At 47.1% G+C, this 23,824-nt stretch overlaps 1 protein-coding gene across 3 annotated transcripts in view; it reads right to left on the bottom strand.

Moving 5' to 3' along the window:
- Positions 1 to 23,824, bottom strand: part of CUNH10orf90 (chromosome unknown C10orf90 homolog) — a 229,561-nt gene that overhangs the window by 16,346 nt on the left and 189,391 nt on the right. For 2 of the 3 annotated variants that reach the window (XM_028119882.1, XM_028119884.1), the window contains 3 exons: positions 6,290 to 6,580; positions 3,012 to 3,199; positions 736 to 913 (listed from right to left, as the gene is read on the bottom strand). In XM_028119882.1, coding sequence (XP_027975683.1) covers positions 736 to 913; positions 3,012 to 3,199; positions 6,290 to 6,580 — 657 coding nt within the window. The remainder of the gene's footprint in view (positions 1 to 735; positions 914 to 3,011; positions 3,200 to 6,289; positions 6,581 to 23,824) is intronic. The other variant, XM_028119883.1, reaches the window with a different exon arrangement.

The following is a 23,824-nucleotide window of genomic DNA, read 5'->3' as shown; positions in this document are numbered from 1 at the left end:
GAATAAAAGGGAGGTTTCCCCAGGCCTCCAGATTTTCAGATTTGAGTTGGCAGGCCATCCGTATGTGCTCCGATGTCCCCATTTTTGCTCTCGTCTCTTCTTGTTTTTCTTGCTGCTTTAATAGTCTGTTTATAAGCTCCAGGAAGAAAGGATCAAGGCCAGTCTGGCTCACAGTGCTATCCCCAGCTCCCAGCATGGTGCCTGGCCCAGAGAAGATTCCTGAGTACTCCCTGTCTAACGAGTGTATGCGTGCCGCCCCTCACAGGGTCAGCTCGACACTGGCTCCACAGCGTTTGGAAAGCTGGCCATCTACTCTCCGAGCTCCCAGCAGGAAAAGGGTTTCAAGATGACGAATGTTGATGTAGACAAGCTGGAGTCACCCTCTCACCCTGAGATCTGTTTTGCAATCTATACAGGGCAAAGGGGATCGCTTGCAAATGTCTGTTAGGAGCCAAGAATGTGAACTTGCTACCCTGGCTGCTACAGTTGTGTGGCTTCTTTCCCAGCTAGAGTGGTAAATTTGTGTCCCAAGCTAGTTCAGCTGAATTCAGTGCCCTCTAGAAGCTCCCACAATGGGCTGGCTTCCGGAGCAGGCTTTATGAAACTGCGGTTTGGATGCGTGGAGCAAACCTGAGTCCGGTGCATGTCCAGGGTATCATTTGTACCATCGCCACAGTCCCAGGCCCCTCAGACCCCCCTGGTCTCACCTGCCCTCCCGAGGCCCCTGGAGCTTACCGCTAAGAGGGTGGGGAACCGTGAACTGCTTCTTGTTGGCGCGGGGAGGAAAGAGACTCTGCTTCTGGCCCAGGTTCTCCGTCCGCTGGGCTTTTCTCTGCTGTACCCTGTGTTCTAGTTTCTTCAGCCGTTCTTGGGAACGAGAAATGAACTGGGGTTTCCGGACTTCCAGTGCTTCCTAACAGCAGCAAGAGAATATTTTATCTTTAATAGAAGTGATGCGGGCAAGAGATACATCCCTCTGATTTGGTCAAGAAGTTGATCAAAAGCACAACATTCAAAGACCAACAGCCACAGCGCATCCGCACACCACGATTTTCTGCCACTGCCTTGTGTGAGGACTGTGACAGGCATGTTGAGGACATAGGTCCTGCGGGCCGATCCCAGCCAGCCCCCAGGGCCCTGCTGCAGCGTGACTGCCTGGCCACTCACAGCAAGGTGGCACACTTCTACCCATCCCTTCTTCCCCGTCAATCCAGTCGGTTTCCAACAGACTGAAATCCGAGGGCCCTGAACTCCCTCCTCCAAAGAGACATGGGTGGGGAAAGAATGAAGGCACCATGAGTCACTTGCTTCTGCTGGGGGTTGGACGCCTCACGCACAGACCGAGATCATCCACCCAGTGTGAAATACATGCCTTTTCAGGAGAAACAGTCATCTTGGCTAACAGGAATGTCTATTCCCAGGAAGAAAAAGTTGGCAAAGTATCTCTGCCTATGCAAACTGGTTCTGCAAGCTCTGCAGGGGATGTCTGCATGGCCATATTTCCACTTCGGCCATATCCCTCAATACACGCCCCCCTCCGCCCATGCACGTACTCAGGTCCACTGAAAAAGATACCACCACCGATGCGTTCCACTCTGTGTCAGACACTGGGCTACGCGCTTTATGTGGCTCCGTTGTCTCTGGGAATCCCCACGTTGATTCTGAACAGCAGATACACTTATCCCCATTTGATGGAGGCAAAAGCCGAGGCTCATTGTGGTTCGGTGGATCTGAGGGACCTCCACGTTTTCCTTCCACACTGCCTTCTTGCTATTCCTTGAAAACCTCTGTTCAGGTGGTTCCACTGCCTGGAGGAATACCCTGGCCGCGCCCGTCAGAACGCTCCAGCTCCCCCGGTAAGCTCTGTCGGGTCTTCCCGTTCAGCCCGAGCCCTGGGGTACCTCACAGACCGCCTCGTACAATGGATTCATACACGCCGATGGCCGGGCTGGGCTGTGAGCGCCTGGATGCCATGGGTCTCAGCCACCCTGTGGCCCTCCCGCCGCTGCCCTGAGCCCCGCACACAGGAGGGTAGGATATGCTACCGCTCCCCCAGCCCTTTGGGAGCTCAGGGTTCCCGTGGGGAGGGCAGTTCAGGCTCCATTTGCATCCTGCAAGTGGCCTTGGCAGCTGTGCCGGGAAAGGAGTCTTCTTGGCCACTTGATCTCCATGGCACCATCCCCTGGTCCCAGGCACACCGGGGCTGCTCAGAGAGCCCTTGGGAACAGCCTCTTGGCCCAGCGTGGCTGCTTCAGGGTCATCATGAGTCTCTTACCATGGACCTATCGAGGACCCCGGGGGGGGCAGGGACCGGCCAATGGCACTGTCCCCACATCTGCAGGGATGTTTACAGCCTATCAAGTCCTTTCCCAGACAGTATGCCCGATTGTACAACACGCTGCTAGCAGGAGCTTTCTCGGAGTTGTCTGCCCTGCTAATTTTTATATCTCTGTAATTTTGAACTTTCAAAAATGTGTACGTATTACTTCTACAACCAGGAACAGACACCAAATGAAAGCTTTCACATCCCTGAGCTCATGGCCATGTGATTTAGGGCAACCTCCTTAATCTTTCCAAAGCTTAATATCCTCACTTGAACATGGGATCACAGGGACCCGTGCCCCATAGGGGGGCAGCGTGGATGGAAGGCCCTGATGCCTATAAAGGGACCTGCGCAGTGTTACCCATAACTTCTCAAGAAATGCTGTTAAAAAAATAAAAAGAAGAAATGCTGTCACTACTATGATCATTATGATCATTGTCATGACCAATATTATGCGATCCTCATTCTAGCCGAGTGGAGTAGACAACATTTCTCCAGCACTCACACTGTGAAACAGAGGCCCAGAAAGGTTAGGGGACCTGCCCAGGGTCACACAGCCATTACGAAGGGGAGTCAAGCCTCCAGTCTCAGAGGTGGAAGTGAGATCGTGACCCGCCCCCCACCACGGACTCCCCAGGAGAGGTCTCCCCTCGGTGGGGATCAAGCCGGGGTGCACAGAGGGCCTTACCTGCAAGGTCAAGGAGCTTACAGGTGTTCCTTGACCCTCAGAACAGTCTTCAGACAGGTCAGGGGTCTCTGGTGGCTCAGGGGACACTGGCTCTGGGGGTGCTGGTTCCAGGGGTGCTGGCTCGGGGGGCTCCTCACTCTTCCTGCATTCCTTTATTTTTACAACCAAGTCACAGCACTTGTAATCCCCTGGGAGAGAAGATTTAGAATCCCATTTAGAGGGGCAGCAAGATTTCCTCCTGGCTTCTCAGAGTCATGAGACACAGAAGACAATTTGGAAAATAGAAACACCAGTGGGTTATTAATGGGCCTCGTTAAGCCTATGAGATCCTGCCTCCACAGCCCCCCCCACCCGCCCCAGCTGCCCTGGTCACAGGGAGGCATGTCTGTGGGCAGCCAGACTTTGCACCGGCTAATTATACCATGGAGGTATTCCCTCGGCTTCCAGGGTTCAAAATGCTTCTGTTCACAATGAAAAGAAACTTTTCTATTCCAGGCTTCATATTAAGTGTGTCCTGTACAATTATTATAGCTCAGTTGTTTGGGGACAGTGTATTAATTTGTCTTATGTTTGCTACACTAATGATGTAAGACAGAAAAACGGTGTTCAATTATTTATCCCTTCCCTTCAATCGCTAGTGAATACCACTGGCTTTACATGTATAACTGGAATGATCTCTCTCTCTCTCTCTCTCTCTCTCTGTCTCTCAGCTGGATCTGGTCACTTCCTGGGCCATTGACAATCCCTTGTGGAAAAGGTCAGGGGGCACACTGATTCAACAGCACTTTGGGCAGGACAGCCTCTGGCGTGGGGAGGGACGAATTAATACGTATTCACTGACCACTTGCTGACCAACTGCTCCGCCGGGGACACACTGTCCCTTCCGTCCATGCTAGCCCACTCTTCCTGTGTGAGCTCCCCTACCCTCGTCTGCACCGTCCCCCCAACACAGCCTCCCAGCACCTCCCCAGCTCTGAAACCCAACAGCATCTTACTCCTCACCCATATGCCCTCCTATTGCCGCCACAAACCCAGGGACCTCCGACCTGCAGGCTGAGCCCCAATCCTTTAGGAAGTGCCCTCCTTCCCAAAGCAGGCTCCATCCCACCAGCGGTGTGCTCTCACGGCAGAACACGCTTGCCACACGCAGCAGCACTGGTTACGGGGTAAGGCCATAACAGGGTGCTTTAACCCCACAAGCCTGGGACTCCTTCGAGGGCTGGACCATGTCATATTCACCTTGCATCTCTCCACGGGGGCAGCCCAGGAGCCTGCTAGGAGCTGGTTCTGTTGGGAGTGGAGAGGTGGCCATTAGGAGGCTCAAGGGGCCACAGGACGCATCTCCATGGTCCCCTGAATCTCTTACCTGAAGCCCCTGCTAGAACACCCACCATCCATGCCCGGATCCTCTCTGGCCTGAACCAGCTGTCCTCTTTCTATGTAAAATCCACCCATGTTCCCTAAGACCTACAGGTCCTGCAGGCAGCCCAGACTTTTTGTAGCTCGTTTGTGGTGGACGTTCCACTTCCAACTACTGCCTTCCGTTCTGTGCCAACAACATACCACTTAGAGGCTCTCAAATCGCCCTCTTTCATTCCTTCGGGCATTTGCTCTTGTGCTTCCTGGAGGATTTCCCTGTTGCTCCCCTATTCCTGCTTCCAGCCTAACCGGCCGGCCCAGATATCGATCTCCCAAGCCCCCTGCACCTAGAGTAAATTACACCTTCCACCACACCATCCCCATTTCTTGCTGTGAACTTTCTCCTGCCTCACCGCATCCACAGGGATGCCACAGTGCCGCACATCCTTTCCCACCTGCACCCCACCACCAGCCCCCGCACCCCAGGGGCGGTGCAGGCATGCCCGTCTTCATCAGTGCTCACATCAGTGCTCCCTTGTATCTTCAAAGTCTCACTACTGTGGCCTCTCCTCTCCAGTCTGTGCTCCTTGGCAGGGCCTCAGCCCCCAGCCTCACCATCTCCCATCCATCCCCAACCCCCCCGCCTCCATCCAGGAGACAGTCTCTTTCAGAAGGAATCTAATTAGATCTCTGCCCCTCAAAGGCTTGGCCCTGACTTCAGTTCAAAGCCCCTGAGTGGGTTTGAAGGACGTTCCGACTTGACCGTGTGACCTCAGACTCCCACTAGGTGCCCCTCTGCCTCCTAGCACTCCGGCCCCCCGGATCCCAAATCAACCATATTCTCTCCATCAACTCTTTGCTTTGTGCGTGCCTTTCCCTCAGTCCGCAATACTCTTCACCCTCAGGTCTGATCTGCAAGCTTCTAGTCAGCTTTCAAGTCCCTGCTCAGAATCACTTCCTTGAGGAGGAGATCTCTGTCCAGCCCCACCCTGGAGCCCCTGCGGCCACCGGCAGCTTCCTGACGGCTCGGCACAGACACAGGTATGCTCCTGGTGTCTCCAGCACTGGAGGGCAGGGAGCACTGAGCACAGTGACCGGCGCACAGTGGGTGTGTATATAGTAGGTGTTTAATCAATGTTTCTTCAATATATCAATGGATGAAGAACTAGGGATTAACTTGGCTCCCAGGTGAAATTAGTTTTGTCAACTACCATAGCCCTTTTAACCTTTATATTGCAAAGCTATATAACCTGGTGGGTTTCTTTTTGTCCTTATCCATAGCTGTTTGGGGAAAACCTTCAGAGTGATAGGAGAGCTAAGTTTTCTCACTGAAAACTGGGCACCACAGCTCTCTTTTCTATTCTACCTTTATATTCTTTTATATACCGCTGTTCACTGCAATATTAATAGGGGTCAGCTGCTTGGTCTTAGAAGAGGGATAGCTGGGTTGGAATTCTTGGTTCCCTCATCGGTGCGAGGCTCAGGTTGGGACCTACCTGGAGGACACTGCAGGGCCTGCACCTCTCAGACAGGACCCTTGCTAGGCACTCACGGAAGACCACGGGCGGCCTGGTGGACCTCAGAGCAGCCACACCAATGTCTCATACCCTCCTTAGCTAAGCCTGGGAGCCTCCCATGTGCCTGGGAGTGGCTTTCCTCTAGGCCTTGGTGGATCCGGACCCGCTGCGCAGCGGGGCCGGAATCCCTGACCCACACAGGGTTGTCTTCTCCATGCTTGGGAGGGAGAACTCACCCACCATGGAAACCTGCAGGTCCTGCTCGCTCTCAGCTCACACGGTCCAGAAGGGACAGCTTTAGGAGGTGAGCTTGTGTGAACCAGGGCTCAGGAAGACATCATACCATTTTCCATATGAATATCACAGCAGAATCACCTCAACCCTACCTCCCTTGCTCCTTACCTTTGGGGAACTCTCTTTCTATCTGAACATCACTGTCTTCCTGTGGAGATGTGCATAAATCTTGTAAGGGGCAAAGAAAGCCAGATAAAGGGATTCCGGATTTCAGGAAGCTTTGCTGTTGACTCTCTGAGGGCTCAGAGAAGTTGCTAGACTGACAGCTGTTGTTTGGAGAGCTATACCCATCGGGAAGGAACTCTTTAACCAGCTTCTGTTCCACTGGGGGAGCAGACAAAGTCACACGTGCTTCTCCTTGTTGCTTCTCGCTGCTTCCAGAAAATACTTTTGCTTCTACTAAAAATAAAACAAGAGTTGTGCTCAAAACATCTGACAAGTGCACATCAAATGTACTGACTTTGGCACACCTTGCTTGTCTGGAGACGGAGACACAGGTGAGCTGGAGTCACTGGGGGCCAATGTGCACGTGCTCTGGGGGCACTTGTCACGTGATCATCGCTCTGGGTAGGACTTCCCCCAGCTTGCTGTGGAGCTCCACTGTATACACCACTCTCAGGCATTCAGTCTAAAGACTTTGTGCTCGCCAGCACCCTTAGAAACTCAAGTGACTTTCTCAACACTAGTCAAGAGAGTGGGTGGTTCAGCACACTGACTGTGGGGCCAGAGTACCTGGGTTCAAATCCCACCTCTACCACTTCTCAGGTATCCGGCCCCATCTATAAAATCGAGGTAATCACATTAAATATTACTTATTTATTATTATATCTATTTTCATAAGAAGTTAATATATGTATGTAACAACACATTTATATAATTTATATCATTCTTACAGAATAACATTACAGTGATTAAAATTGAGGCAATATGAAAAAATACTGATCCATGTAAGGTGTTTAGCATAGTACCTGATACACAGTAAGCACTTAATAAATGTTACCCATCACCATTAATGCAGAAACATTGATGGAGGCTCTGTACTATGGCAAGTACAGAGGTAGGAGGTAATTAATGAGGTCATAGTGCAGACTTCTCATAGAGCAGTGGAAAGAAAATGAATACAACATGTTGCTTATTGCCACACTGTAACCCCAAAAGTCTAGAAAGCACCTGCTGCCCATCAACAGGGGACCATTAGATCCTAGTGCCCCCACACTTTGCAGCAAGGGAACAGAATAGGGCAAATGCTCCTTTGTAGATGTGGAATAATCTCAGAGATGTGTTATCAAGTGAACGAAGCAAAATGCAGGACTGTGCATCAGGTCTGCTTCCACTGGTAAGTGCTTATATACTCAGGGCATCCCTGGAAGGACCCAGAGGTGCTGGACATCGGGGACCTTGAGGGCAGTGCAGGACCAGGAACTGAGAGTGGGGGAGAGACTTTCTTTTCACTGTTTGCCTCTTTTATACTCTTGGTTTTTCTTTTGAAATACTCTATAATGTTTAAAACTTACTCATTTTAAATAAGTTAGTGACTCTTCACCGGGCACCATCTCCTATGTTAAGGCCCTCTAAGGGGCAGGGCCCTACCTGGGGGAGAGAGCCCCCGCTGCCAGAAGCATGTGTCCAAACCCCCTTGAGCACTGAGGAGAAAAAAGTCCTAGGAACAAATAATAAGGACTCTCAGAAGTTTCTTGCAATATTTTCTCAAATGTCCTACGCAAAGAGGAAATGAGCCCATGACCACCTGGCATTGATTAGAATGGGGACCTCTTTTAAAATATCTCAGTTGTCTGCACTTCGTTCCAGCCCCTCTGTCCCTGAGCCCTAGTGTCCTCGACAACGAGAACAGGTTGAGTGTGGCGATGTGGTGCAGGGTGGGGGGAAGAACAGAGGACACAGAGGGCGTGTCAGTGTGCTCCCTGGCTCTGGCATCTGGGGCAAGTGAATCCACACGGGGTAAAGCCGGCTTTCCATGTTCTTATAAACAAACAGCCAAAATGAAGGAAAGCACCTAGTGGGTCCCAGCACATTGGGGGTACAAAGAAAATGGCAGTTATTCTTGGCCCTGTCATTTGGAGAGGACATGTGGTCTCCTCCAGTAAAGGTTGGGCTTTGCTCATTTGTACAGAAAATATCTTTCTAAACTGTTATTTCAAAAACTGCCGATTCTGTTTAAGTATGAAGTGCCATGAGCAAAAAGTCTCAAAATAGTTATTCCTTTCTATGTTGCTTCCTTGTATGAGAAGCTCTCTTAAAAGAGTCAAAAACGAAATCACTGATCAGTGGTGCAGTCCCCATTTGCTCCTTGCATACTGGTGTCGGGCTCTTTAATGGAGGCTGACCTACCTACCTCCCTACCTATCAGTTACCTGTTGATCTGGTTTCAGGTAAATTCTTTTTTTTTTTTTTAAGATTTTATTTACTTGAGAGAGAGAAAGAGAACGAGCAGGGGGGAGAGGGAGAAGCATGATCCCTGCTGAGCAAGGAGCCCAATGCAGGACTCAATCTCAGGGCTCTGGGATCATGACCTGAGCTGAAGGCAGACATTTAACCAACTGAGCCACCCCGGCATCCCTGGTTTCATGTAAATTCTTATGTGAAGCGTTCTCTGCAAGTCAGGTGGTCCACTGGTGACTTGGAAGAGTTAAGACAACTCCCAGAAAGTAGAATGCAGTTGGGGTGCTGGAGAAGAGAAAAATATGCAGCCCAAGAGGGACTCTTCTGACAACTTATTGATCAGATCTCTTTTTGTGGATTCTGAAAAGTACAAACATCAACCATGAAATTGTCCTCAGGCGGGTCTTCGCAAAGCAAGGATGTGCACGTTCTTTCTCCCCATTATGCCCTGCATGTGGGTTGGGCTGGAAGTTCTCAATTCATGCCCCCAATTTTATGTCTATCACCCCAGTGATGGCCCATTGCACTGCTAGCTCTGCCTGTCCTGAGAGTCTTAAGAGAAGCATGAGTAAATCAGCAGCCTCTGACAGGCATTTCTATTTCTTGACTCAAACTCAAAGCCTCCTTCCTGAGCCTGAATTTGGAAGAGCTGGGGCACTGCAGGTTTCCTTGAAATAGTAATGTTCCCTCTGTTGCCTCTTCTCAGATGCATTACCCTGGGGCGCCTGGGTGGCTCAGTCAGTTAAGCATCTGCCTTCAGCTCAGGTCACGATCCCAGGGTCCTGGGATCGAGCCCTGCATTGGGCTCCCTGCACAGGGGGAGTCTGCTTCTCTCTCTCTTTGCCCCTCCCCCTGGCTTGTGTTCTCTCTCTCAATTAAATAAAATCTTAAATAAAATAAAATGCATTACCCTATGGTTTGATCTTCTATAGCTCAAGTATCCAGCAAACTCACCTATCCAGAACTGTGCCATGTTCCGGGAGGTGAACAGAAAGCAACCAAAGATCCTGCCCAACAGTCACGATTATCTTGTGGATAATTTTCCCACCTATGTCAGTATCCATAAACAATATATTTCCAATACCAATAGCAAGCTCAAAGGTACTTGTTTTCAGGTGAGGATGTCATTGCACCTGTTACTCAAAAGCTTCCAGGAGGAGAGAGATCAGCAGGCTGGCTTGGCCACAGCTTCCCTGAGAGCTGATGGGGTGTGATTCCGGGGAAGACAGAGGGAAGCCACAAATGAGTCCAGAAAACAAGGGGCTGACCACAGCCTGGACAGCAGGCAGGGCGGGCCAGCAGGAAGACAGCCAGGGGAGTGGGCTGCTCTGGATTTTCTGTTCCTGCCCTCGCCGTGTGTAACTGGAGGCCTAGGGGTGAGATACAGTGGGATACTTCTCTGCAGCGAGATGTGGGCCTGAGCTGACCCAAGCACAGTGCAGGGAAGGGAGTGGGGACCTCAGGGACACACAAAGCATCACAGCCAACCAAGAGACATGAACCTGGGCCAGGCGAGGCTACCACGAGGTCCTGAGCACAAAATGAGGAAAAGGTGCCCCTTCCCTGAGACACTTTACCTCCACCGGCAAGAAAATAGCATAATGAACCAATCTGATTGAAAAAGATACTTCAATGATTCTTTGCAAATATTAAGGCAATGCATAATCTTTTATGTTCTTTTTTTTTTTTTTAAGAGAAAGAGAATCAAGGAGGGGGAAGGGGAGGCAGGGGAGAGGCAGAGGGAGAAAGAGAATTTTAAGCAGGCTCCAAGCCCAGCAGAGAGCCTGATGTGGGACTCGATCCCAGGTCCCTGAGATCACGACCTGAGTTGAAATCAAGAGTCAGACCCTCGGTGGAGCAAGATGGCGGAGGAGGAGGAGACCTGGATTTCGTCTGGTCTCAGGAATTCGGCTGGATAGGGATCAAACCATTCTGAACACCTACGAACTCAACAGGAGATCGAAGAAAAGAATAGCAACGACTTTCTGAACAGAAAAGCGACCACTTCCTGGAAGGTAGGACGTGCGGAGAAGTGAATCCGAGGCGATATTCGGGAGGATAGACGGCGGGGGAGGGGGCCTCCGTCGGCCGCTTCTGGCAAGTGCTAGAGCCGCGGAGCACAAAATCGGACCTTTTAGAAGCCGGCTCCGCTGAGGGACGTCGCTGCAGTGGCTAAGCGGGGGTGGAACCCTCGCGGGACAGTGGGGGTCTCAGGACCCTCGGGGTCACAGAAAGACCGGGGGTGCCTGAGTGCAGCAGAGCTCCCAGGGATCGGAGCGGGGAAGCCGGCTGCAGAGACGGAGCCGAGGCGCGGGCTCTCAGCTCGGGGTGGCCATAAACTGTGATCCGCGGCCCAGTCGGGCCACGGCTCCTCCAGCAGGGACCCAACAAGCGGCAGATCCGGGGGGACTCCCCTCCCTCCCCCGGGAGGAGCGGTGCGGGAGCGCACCGCAGGGATCTGCTGGGTTTGGAGACCCCACACGGGGTCGGGTGCCAGAGATAGAAACGCTCGGTCACAGGCCGGGTGAGCACGGAGTGCGGCCGGAGACCGGGGACACGGGAGTGACTGCTTTTCTCTGGGGGCGCACTGAGGAGTGGGGCCCCGAGTTCTCAGCTCCTCTAGGCGGAGATTGGGAGGCCACCATTTTCACTCTCGTTCTCCAAAGCTGCACCGAGAGCTTGCAGGGAACAAAAGCTCCCAAGAACAAACCCAAGCAGATGACTTAGACAAGGGCGGGGCAATTCCGCCTCCGGCAAAGACATGTGGGAACCACGGCAACAGGCCCCTCCCCCAGAAGATCAGCAGGAACAGCCAGCAAGCCAAGACCGAGTTTACCGATCAAGGAGAAAGGCAGAACTCCAAGGATAGGGGAATACTGCACATAGAATTCATGGCTTTTTTATTATGATTCTTTAGTCTTTCAAAGTTAATTATTTTAAACTTTTTTTTAAAAGTTTTTTCCCTTTTTCAACCAACATCTTATCAATTCCTTTTTTTTTTTAAGATTTTATTTATTTATTTGACAGAGAGAGACACAGTGAGAGAAGGAACACAAGCAGGGGGAGTGGGAGAGGGAGAAGCAGGCTTCCCGTGGAGCAGGGAGCCCGACGTGGGGCTCGATCCCAGGACCCCAGGATCATGACCTGAGCCGAAGGCAGACGCTTAACAACTGAGCCACCCAGGCACCCCTTATCGATCCCTTTTTTAAAAAAAAATTTTATTTTTCATTTTTAGAGTCATAGTCTATCCCTTCCTAGTAGTTACCCTTATTTTTGGCATATATATATATGTTGTTCTCTCTTTAAATTTTTGAGATACAGTTTCTTCTAACAGATCAAAACATACCCTACATCTCTAATGTATGGCTTTGTTCTAGTCTCCTGCCTGATCACATCCTCTCCCCCCTTTTTTTTTCTTTTCTTTAATCCTCTTTCTTTTTTCAAGCACCTTATCAATTCCTCTTTTTAAAATTTGTGTAATTTTCATCTTTACAGTCATATTCCATCCCTTCATTGCATCAACCCTTATTTTGTACATATATAAGTCTTTCTTTCTCTAAAATTTTGGGAGGCACTTTCTTCTAACACACCAAAATACACCCAAAATCTAGTGCGTGGCACCAATCCATGCACCGGCCTGATCATATTTGATCATAGTCTGTTTTTTTTGTTTTGTTCTGTTCTTCTTTGTTTTTATCTTTTTCTTTTTCTTTTTTGTTCTCTTCCTTTTTCTGTCTTTCCCTTTCTTTTCTCCTGGTTTCAGGTCCTTTATGATTTCTTTAGAGTATATTTTCTGGGGACGTTGTTACCCTGTTAGCATCTTTTCTCTCATTCATCTATTCTCCTCTGGACAAAATGACAAGACGGAAAACATCACCTCAACAAAAAGAACAAGAGGTAGTACCGTCGGCCAGGGACCTACTCAATACGGACATTAGTACGATGTCGGACCTAGAGTTCAGAATCATGTTTTTAAACATACTAACTGGGCTTGAAAAAAGCATGGAAGTTATTAGAGAAACCCTTTCTGGAGAAATAAAAGAACTAAAATCTAACCAAGTCGAAATCAAAAAGGCTATTCATGAGGTGCAATCAAAAATGGGGGCACTAACAGCTAGGATACTTGAGGCAGAAGAGAGAATCAGCAATACAGAAGACCAAATGATGGAAAATAAAGAAGCTGAGAAAAAGAGAGATAAACAACTACTGGATCACGGGGCAGAATTCGAGAGATAAGCAATACTGTAAGACAAAACAACATTAGAATAATTGGGATCCCAGAAGAAGAAGAAAGAGAGAGAGGGGCAGAAGGCATACTGGAGCAAATTATAACAGAGAACTTCCCTAATGTGGGGAAGGAAACAGGCATCAAACAGGCACAAGAGAACCCCTCTCAAAATCAATAAAAGTAGGTCAACACCCCAACATCTAATAATAAAACTTACGAGTTTCAGAGACAAAGAGAAAATCCTGAAAGCAGCCCGGGAGAAGAGATATGTAACCTACAATGGTAGAAACATTAGACTGGCAACAGACTTATCCACAGAGACCTGGCAGGCTAGAGAGGACTGGCATGGTATCTTCAGAGCACTAAACGAGAAAAATAGGCAGCCAAGAATACTATATCCAGCTAGGCTGTCGTTGAAAATAGAAGGAGAGATAAAAAGCTTTCAGGACAAACAAAACTAAAGGAATTTGCAAACATGAAACCAGCTCTACAAGAAATATTGAAAGGGGTCCTTGAAGCAAAGAGAGAGCCTAAGAGCGGCATAGACCAGAAAGGAACACAGACAATATACAGTTAACAGTCACCTTACAGGCAATACAATGGCACTAACTTCATATCTTTCAATAGTTACCCTGAATGTAAATGGGCTAAATGCCCCAATCAAAAGACACAGGCTATCAGATTGGATTAAAAAACAAGGCCCATCGATATGCTGTCTGCAAGAGACTCATTTTAGACCCAAAGACACCCCCAGATTGAGTGTGAGGGGGTGGAAAACCATTTACCATGCTAATGGACACCAAAAGAAAGCTGGGGTGCCAATCCTTATATCAGACAAATTAGATTTTAAACCAAAGAGTGTACTAAGAGATGAGGAAGAACACTATATCCTACTTAAGGGGTCTATCCAACAGGAAGATCTAACAATTGTAAATATCTATGCCCCTGACATGGGAGCAGCCAATTATAAAAGGCAATTAATAACAAAAGCAAAGAAACACATCGACAACAATACAATAACAGTGGGGAACTTTAACACCCCCCTCACCGAAATGGACAGATCATCTAAGCAAAAGATCAACAAGGAAATAAAGACTTTAAATGACACGCTGGACCAAAGGGACTTCACAGACATATTCAGAACATTCCATCCCCAAGCAACGGAATACACATTCTTCTCTAGTGCCCATGGAACATTCTCCAGAATAGATCACATCCTAGGTCACAAATCAGGTCTCGACCGGTACCAAAAGATTGGGATCATTCCCTGCATAGTTTCAGACCACAATGCTTTGAAACTAGAACTCAATCACAAGAGGAAAGGCGGAAAGAACTCAAATACATGGAGGCTGAAGAGCATCCTACTAGGAATGAATGGGTCAACCAGGAAATTAAAGAATTAAAAAAATTCATGGAAACCAATGAAAATGAAAACACAACTATTCAAAATCTTTGGGATGCAGCAAAGGCAGTCCTAAGAGGAAAGTATATAGCAATACAAGCCTTTCTCAAGAAACAAGAAAGGTCTCAAATACACAACCTAACCCTACACCTAAAGGAGCTGGAGAAAGAACAGCAAATAAAGCCTAAACCCAGCAGGAGAAGAGAAATAATAAAGATCAGAGAAGAAATCAATGAAATAGAAACCAAAAGAACAGTAGAACAGATCAATGAAACTAGGAGCTGGTTCTTTGAAAGAATTAACAAGATTGATAAACCCCTGGCCAGACTTATCAGAAAGAAAAGAGAAAGGACCCAAATCAACAAAATCATGAATGAAAAAGGAGAGATCACAACCAACACCAACGAAATACAAACAATTATAAGAACATATTATGAGCAACAGTATACCAGCAAATTAGATAACCTGGAAGAAACGGATGCATTCCTAGAGATGTATCAACTACCAAAACTGAACCAGAAAGAAATAGAAAACCCGAACAGACCTATAACCACCAAGGAAATTGAAGCAGTCATCAAAAATCTCCCAACAAACAAAAGCCCAGGGCCAGATGGCTTCCCAGGGGAATTCTACCAAACGTTTAAAGAAGAATTAATACCTATTCTCCTGAAACTGTTCCAAAAAATAGAAATGGAAGGAAAACTTCCAAACTCGTTTTATGAGGCCTCCATTACCTTGATCCATCGCCAAACCAGACAAAGACCCCATCAAAAAGGAGAATTACAGACCAATATCCTTGATGAACATGGAGGCAAAAATTCTCACCAAAATACTAGCCAATAGGATCCAACAGTACATTAAAAGGATTATTCACCATGACCAAGTAGGATTTATCCCTGGGCTGCAAGGTTGGTTCAGCATCCACAAGTCAATCAATGTGATACAATACATTAACAAAAGAAAGAACAAGAATCATCTGATCCTCTCAATAGATGCAGAAAAAGCATTTGACAAAGTACAGCATCCTTTCTTGATCAAAACTCTTCAGAGTATAGGGATAGAGGGTATATACCTCAATATCATAAAACCCATCTATGAAAAACCCACAGCGAATATCATTCTCAATGGAGAAAAACTGAGAGCTTTCCCCCTAAGGTCAGAAACACAGCAGGGATGTCCACTCTCACCACTGCTATTCAACAGAGTATTAGAAGTCCTAGCCACAGCGATCAGACAACAAAAAGAAATCAAAGGCATCCAAATCGGCAAAGAGGAAGTCAAATTCTCACTCTTTGCAGATGATATGGTACTTTATGTGGAAAACCCAAAAGACTCCACCCCAAAACTGCTAGAACTCATACAGGAATTCAGTGAAGTGGCAGGATATAAAGTGAATGCACAGATATTAGTGGCATTCCCATACACCAACAACAAGACAGAAGAGAAAGAAATTAAGGAGTTAATCCCATTTACAATTGCACCCAAAACCATAAGATACCTCGGAATAAATCTAACCAAAAGGCAAAGGATCTGTACTCAGAAAACTATAAAATACTCATGAAAGAAATTGAGGAAGACACAAAGAAATGGAAAAACGTTCCATGCTCATGGATTGAAAGAACAAATATTGTGAAGATGTCAATGCTACCTAGAGCAATCTTCACATTCAATGCAATCCCCGTCAAAATACCATCCGCTTTTTTCAAAGAAATGGAACAAATAAACCTAAAATTTGTATGGAACCAGGAAAGACCCCGAATAGCCAGAGGAATGTTGAAAAAAAAGAAAAGCAAAGCTGGCGTCATCACAATTCCGGACTTCCAGCTCTATTACAAAGCTGTCATCATCAAGACAGTATGGTACTGGCATAAAAACAGACACATAGATCAATGGAACAGAATAGAGAGCCCAGAAATGGACCCTCAACTCTATGGTCAACTCATCTTTGACAAAGCAGGAAAGAATGTCCAATGGAAAAAAGACAGTCTCTTCAACAAATGATGCTGGGAAAATTGGACAGCCACATGCAGAGGAATGAAACTGGACCATTTCCTTACACCACACACAAAAATAGACTCAAAATGGGTGAAAGACCTAAATGTGATTCAGAAGTCCATCAAAATCCTAAAGGAGAACACAGGCAGCAACCTCTTCGACCTCAGCCACAGCAACTTCTTCCTAGAAACATGGCCAAAGGCAAGGGAAGCAAGAGCAAAAATGAACTGTTGGGACTTCATCAAGATAAAAAGCTTTGGCACAGCGAAAGAAACAGTCCACAAAACCAAAAGACAACCAACAGAATGGGAGAAGATATTTGCAAATGACATACCAGATAAAGGGCTAGTATCCAAAATCTATAAAGAACTTATGAAACTCAACACCCAAGGAACAAACAATCCAATCAAGAAATGGGCAGAAGACATGAACAGACATTTTTCCAAAGAAGACATCCAAATGGCCAACAGACACATGAAAAAGTGGTCAACATTGCTCGGCATCAGGGAAATCCAAATCAAAACCTCCATGAGAGACCACCTCACACCAGTCAGAATGGCTAAAATTAACAAGTCAGGAAACGACAGACGTTGGCGGGGATGCGGAGAAAGGGGAACCCTCCTACACTTTGGTGGGAATTGAAGGTGGTGCAACCACTCTGGAAAACAGTATGGAGGTTCCTCAAAAAGTTGAAAATAGAGCTACCATACGATCCAGCAATTGCACTACTGGGTATTTACCCCAAAGATACAAATGTAGGGATCTGAAGGGGTACGTGCACCCTGATGTTTATAGAAGTAATGTCCACAATAGCCAAACTGTGGAAAGAGCCAAGATGTCCATCAACAGATGAATGGATAAAGAAGAAGTGGTATCTATATATACAATGGAATATTATGCAGCCATCAAAAGGAATGAGATCTTGCCATTTGCAATGATGTGGATGGAACTGGAGTGTGTTATGCTGAGCGAAATAAGTCAATCAGAGAAAGACATGTATCATATGACCTCACTGATATGAGGAATTCTTAATCTCAGGAAACAAACTGAGGGTTGCTGGAGTGGTTGGGGGTGGGAGGGATGGGGTGGCTGGGTGATAGACAGTGGGGAGGGTATGTGCTATGGTGAGCGCTGTGAATTGTGCAAGACTGTTGAATCACAGATCTGTACCTCTGAAACAAATAATGCAATATATGTCAAGAAAAAAAAAAGAAGATAGCAGGAGGGGAAGATGAAGTGGGTAAATTGGAGGGGGAGACGAACCATGAGAGACGATGGACTCTGAAAAACAAACTGAGGGTTCTAGAGGGGAGAGGGGTGGGGGGATGGGTTAGCCTGGTGATGGGTATTAAAGAAGGCACGTTCTGCATGGAGCACTGGGTGTTATGCACAAACAATGAATCATGGAACACTACATCACAAACTAATGATGTCATGTATGGTGATTAACATAACAATAATAAATAAATAAATACATAAATAAATAAAATCCAAAAAAAAAGAGTCAGACCCTCAACCAACTGAGCCACCCAGGCACCCCTACAATCTTTTATGTTCTTAGGTGAGCCCATATTGAGCCATTATCCCCCCATTGGCCTACAGTCCTACCTATGACAACTTGGATCACAACAGAAGCTAGAAAATGAGTAGTGGTTGCTAAAGAGAAGGACCCGCACAGCATCCAGATTCTGTCAGTGAATCGCAAAGAAAGAGCGAATTAATAAAACAGGAAAACACACACATGAGCCAGAGAGGACAGTTGTCTAGGGGATGCTGAATAGCCCAAGGCAGGTAAGTCACATACAGAATACATTTTAGAGTCATTTATCTCCAAATTAGTTTAGATTTTGTTTTAGGTGTTTTGGCGCTGAAGATGGAACTCAGCTCCTAGGATGGTCCTCTCTAAGGGTTTGGGCTACCTCTGTGCACCTTCCTGCCTTCTTAAAACAGACCGAACCCGGCCCATTAGCCAAAGAGACATTTCTGATCAAGGCTGGCTTCCTTGAATCCAAGGCATACATTTCCTCCCATATTTCAATGTTCCTGCCGGGGATATTTCTCCCCTCGAAAGTTGGACCTTCTTACAAATGACTGGGTCTTAGAAACAGAGTAATTGAAGCTTCTGTCGATGTTTCTGGGTCATGGATATAAACATGAGTTTCTAAACTACAGGGTGAGTCTGAGGATCTCCTAAAGGACAATGTTATTTGCACTGTAGCCCCGACTGCCCTCCCCCGTCACCACCTTATTAAAGCTCCTATGTCTGAATTTTCTATACAGTTTCCCTAATTCCTCCCGCAAACCCCATAAGCACTGCATCTCACTGGAAACCAAAGACGTGAGCTTGACAGGACTGTGTGTCAATCAGTCAGAAAGCCACTCTGCGTGGTACCTTGGGGTCAACTGCAAGACTCTCCTTGCTTTCGGCAGTACTTCACTGTCTCCAGTTTTGGCACAGGGACCCAGGAGGCTGCCGCTGGGGGCATTCTCTGCACAAGACATGCTAATTTTTGGACAGAGGCTGTTGCAGGGAGAGGGGAGGTGGCACCATGGACACTCAATAGCACACGACTTCTTCAGCAAGGGCTTTGCTCCTTTCACCAAAGAGAGAGAAATCCTCCAACTACCTCCAATTACAATATGCAGAAGGTGAAATTAAAGAAAGTCAATTGGTGGCCCACCAAGAAACTACCAAGAGAGGAAATAAAGAAGAGCATTTTGCAATGAGCAAGGCTGGTGGATGTTTCGTCTTTTTTACTCAAGGCTTCATCTTTGGGCTGCAGGTGAAAGCTCACGTGGAAATGGGTCTCCACGTGGGACCCTGCATCCCACCCAATCCAGACTTCTGTTTAAAAGCAGCTGAGAATTGTTTCAGCATATTTCTGTTCAGTTTCTATGAGGAGCTGCTGCGGCCTAGGAAGGGAGTCCAGGGAGGGGAGGGGGGGCGGGCAGCAAATGGGATAAACAGCTCCCGGCAGAGAGGATGGGGGCCGCAAGCCCCAGAGCCAAGCCACCCAGCTAGAGCTGCTGCACAGGGGAAGAGAAAAGAGATGAAAAGGGAGAGCCCAGGGGAATAGACTGGCAATGTAAGAAGCAGAGGGTAAGGATGAAAGGGCGTCCCAAGGTGGCTGGGCCAGAGGAAACGCATGAGGAACGAAGCCCTTTCCTTCTCCAGAAATGAGACTTCCTGCCCATGCTAGCCCTTCCTAGACAGTAAACAGCTCTCCTCTGTTATACGCACCAAACATCAGAACCCTGTCTCTCCCTAAAGAAGTAGACTCCACGGGGGAGGGGGCGGCCACCAAGAAATACAGCGGACTTGTAAGTGGGGGCAGCAGCTATCATCCGTGACAGAGCCTTCCCCTTCTGGAACATCGGCACACAGTGGGGGAGGGGAGAGCGGTTATGTTGTTAAGATGTCTATATGGATACAAATATGCCTGCACCGGGATCGGAAGACCTCTGCATTAAGAGAGCAAGGGAAAAACGCACTATGTCCATTGCCATTGTTCCAGGGTCAAGTTTCAAAATACCATGTGGGAAACGGTGCACGTAAGTCTCATTTACAGCAAAGGCTCATATATGCAATTCCTGCGAAGAGAAATCTCTGGGTAATATCTCCCCTCTCCCAGAGACTATCTAGAAAGGACACTGGATAAATAGAGCTGTTTTTCCAATTACGTCATAATCCTAGAGGTCTTAAGGCTGATGAACAAAAGTCTCAGAACATACAAAAAGTATTTGGAAGACAGAAATAAAACGCATGCCCATGTGTACGCACACACATATATGCCTGTCTGTTTTCTGTAACACGGTCACCTTGAACACACTGCAAGTGATGATCAAGAGACACAAGTTCCAGGTGATGACTAGATTACACCTATCTACCTTACACTCAGGAAAGACAGTCCCCAGGTCATTGGATAGTCCATAATCTTTTATCCCAAAACATGATTTCTATTCCTGAAGCACAGGAAAAGCACATTTTAAGCCATTTCTTAAAACTTGATGCTAGGGGTGCGGTGCCTGGGTGGCGCAGTGGGTTGGGCATTGGACTCTTGGTTTCGGCTCAGGTCGTGAGATTGAGACCCGTGTCAGGCTCCGTGTGGAGGCTGCTTGGGATTCTCTCTCCCTCTCCCTCTGCCCCTCCCACTCATGCTCATGCTCTCTCTCTTTCTAAAATAATGAATAAATAAATCTTAAAAAAAAAAAGATGCTAAAGTTCCCCAAAGCAACCATTTGGGAAGATAATTTTCACATTAAAGCACACTTCCTTTAAAAAACTTTTCTCAAATTACAAAAGCAATAAATGATCAAATTTGAAGTGTAAGAAAACATACAAAAAATTAAAATCACTGACAAGCTGTCACTCAAAAATGTTCACAATGATTTTCTCTGGGAAGTAGGGCACATTTCCTGTAGAATAATTACTTTTCCCTTTATTTCTTTCTTTTCCATTACAGATATCACCTATAACTAGACAGGATCACCCACTTCCACACCAGTGATAACATAAACATGCAGGTTCATTAATATATTATTGTTTGGAGAGGTTTATGGCTGTTGATAGCCGCTCTTTCCATTTTGCTTGATAATTCTGGCAGGCTTTTATCTCACCTCCTCTTCTTGCTTTTCTTCGGTGCTCTGACAATTACCAAGCAGGTAATGCCGCACGTTAAAAATTGATTAAAAAGAAAATCAAGGCAATCTGCCAGGTGTCAAAGGGAGCAGCAGAGGAGAATCTTAGTCAAGGCTCCTGCAGAGTGAAATGCCTGCTGGGCATATGTGCGTACATTTGTGTTAGTGTGAGTGTATGTGTGTGTGAGTGCGTGCATGTGTGCATGCACTCATGTGTGTACATGTGTCTGCATGTGTGTATGTGTGTCTGCATGTGCGTACGTGTTAGTTTGTGTGTGCATGTGTGCATGCACTCATGTGTGTACGTGTGTCTGCATGCGTGTGCGTGTGTGCGTGTGTGCATGTACTCGTGTGTACGTGTCTACATGTGTGCATGCACTCATGTGTGTACGTGTGTCTGCATATGTGCGTGTTTGTGTGTGCATGTGTGCATGCACTTGTGTGTACGTGTGTCTGCATGTGTAAGTGTGTGCACGTGTGCATGCACTCATGTGTGTGTCTGCATGTGTGTCTGCATGTGTGCATGCACTCATGCGTGTACATGTGTCTGCATGTGTGCATGTGTTAGTGTGTGTTATGTGCTCATGCACTCGTGTGTGTGTGTGTGTGTGTTAGTGTGTGGGGTGCATGTGCCCATGCATTTGTGTGTGCATTAGTGTGTGTGTTAGTGTATTTATGTATGTGCATGCACTCATCTGTGTGAGCGTGCACGCGCGTGTGTGTGTTTCCGTGTATGTGTGTGTGTGGTGCAGCCAGGGGCTTCCAGGTCTTACCCCATCACCTTCATCTGAGGTTTCAGTACTCCAGAGGAGAAAACAAGGCTTCTTTTTGGTCTCTCCTGCTCTCTCAAAGAAAATGCCTGACCTCTTGATCTTCAACAACACTTTACTGAGCACCTACTATGTGCCAGGCACTGTTATAGGGCACTTGGGATGCAGCAGTGAAAACAACATAATTCCTGCCCTCATGCCAAGGGCCATCAATGTCAGCCCCCCTCTTACAACCAATGACCGTCACCTCCACGTCCACAGCCAGTGACATCACTCCTGCTCCTTTAGCCAGTGAAGACACCTCCATGGCTATAACCAGTGACATCACCCCCACTACAGCCCACCACTCCTACAGCCAGTGACCATCACCTCCACTCCCAACCCTGCAATGAATGACATCACCTCCTCTACAGCCCACCTCCCACAATCGTGACGATCACCTCCGCTGCAATGCCCCTCCTACAATCAGTGACATCACCTCCACTCCAGCTCCCACTCCTACAATCACATTCCATACCTGGAATGTATCTGCACCCAGAGCAGCTGCTTCTCCAAATCAGTAAATGGAAACCTCCTGCTCTCTGACTCTATCCGCTAACTCTTCCAGCTCACAGGATGCTACTTTCTCCAGGCCATCCAATCTTCATTACTAAGATCTCAAGTCCCCACCACTTCTGTGGCAGACTGGCTGGCTTCCTACCCAATCTCCATTTTGTCTTTTTTCTTACAGAATCCTCATTTTGTTCAAGATGGCCATGAGCCCAGCTAAAACCAAGATTTTGGTGTCATAGGCTACTGATCTGGCCAGTGACATAATAGCAGAACTCCTTTGGGAGAACTTCTGTGAGGTCTCAAGAAGGACCGTTCAGCTGGTATTTACTGAGGATGTGGATGTGATGGCTGGAGTCCCAGCAACTATCCTATGAGCTTAGTAAGGAGTCAGATCTGAAGGAAAGTAGAGCAGGAAACCAGAGGCCTGGGCTCCCGATGACATTGTCAGCCTGCCATATCTGCCTCAGACTGCCCATCTCTGGACTTCTTTTACAACAAAAATAAATTCTTGCATTTTTAGGCCACAGCTTTATAGATATCTAGTTACTCAAAGCTACACGCAAGTCCTAAGTGATACAACCCCCATCCATCAGGGCATGGGTCTGGAGCAGCTGGGTAGTGGTAACATGTCTCTGAATCACAAGGAAGTCTTGTTAAAAAACAGAATCTGGGGCACAGCTCCAGGGTTTCCCACTCACTAAGTCCAGAGTGGGGCCCAGATGTGCATTTCTGAGTTCCCAGGTCATGCTGAGGCTGTTGTTCCAGGAACCACACATTGAGAGCAACTAGATTAGGCTCTATGGAAGTTAAACAAAAAACAAAAACAAAGTTTTATGGCTCAGCACCTTGCCACTAAAAATGTGATCAATGAACCCCATCCCTGATGCCAGCTGGGAACTTTAAAGACACAGAACCTCAGACCCTCCCTCTGACCTACTGACTCAGAATCTACATTTGAACCAATCCCCAGGAAGGTACAGCACAAATTCCATGCCCGAGTCTCAGCATATCACTGTCCACAGGACCTTGACATGTGCTTCGTAACCGCTGAGGCAGACATTCTGCACACTCACCCGTCAGGGCATCTACTCACAAGTCCTCCAATCACTCAGATTTTCATCAGCCAAAGTATAATGTCCAAGCGGAGGGACATGCAGTCCTGCCACGTGCCCATAAGAGCAAGAATGTGAAAGAATATCTTAAAAGATGAAACCACAGTCAGCCTCCTGGTTTCCTAGATCTTCTGACCCCCCTTCAACTATTCTCAGAGTAGGGACAAAGGAAATTTTAACGGGTCTAAGTACAAATATAACCACAAGAACAAAGATACAAACCTTCTTAAGTACCCCTAAAAATTGCAAATAAAAAAACAGAGTTTATCTTAGAGAAAAAGAAATATAGTAAATATAAAAAAATACAAATAATTATAAAATTATGATGATGACATCAAACATCAGTCGTATTAATAAATGCAAATGGACTGAACTCATCTATTAAAAGAAGACTTTTAACACAAAGACTTACAAAATGGGAACCTTGGCGATACCCAGCAGAACCACATATGAACTCACGTTCCGGCCAGGAAATCGCCACACTAGGAGACCACTCTAGTGGGCTCAGGAGACAGTCTGGCCAGACCTTGCTGAAATCATCGACCC

Source organism: Eumetopias jubatus, unplaced genomic scaffold (genome assembly GCF_037043125.1).
Source record: "Eumetopias jubatus isolate StellerSeaLion01/CBP00866 unplaced genomic scaffold, mEumJub1_p1.0 scaffold_17, whole genome shotgun sequence".
Lineage (NCBI taxonomy): Eukaryota > Metazoa > Chordata > Mammalia > Carnivora > Otariidae > Eumetopias > Eumetopias jubatus.
Note: the sequence above shows the minus strand (reverse complement) of the source record. Positions and strands in the feature narration are given on the sequence as shown.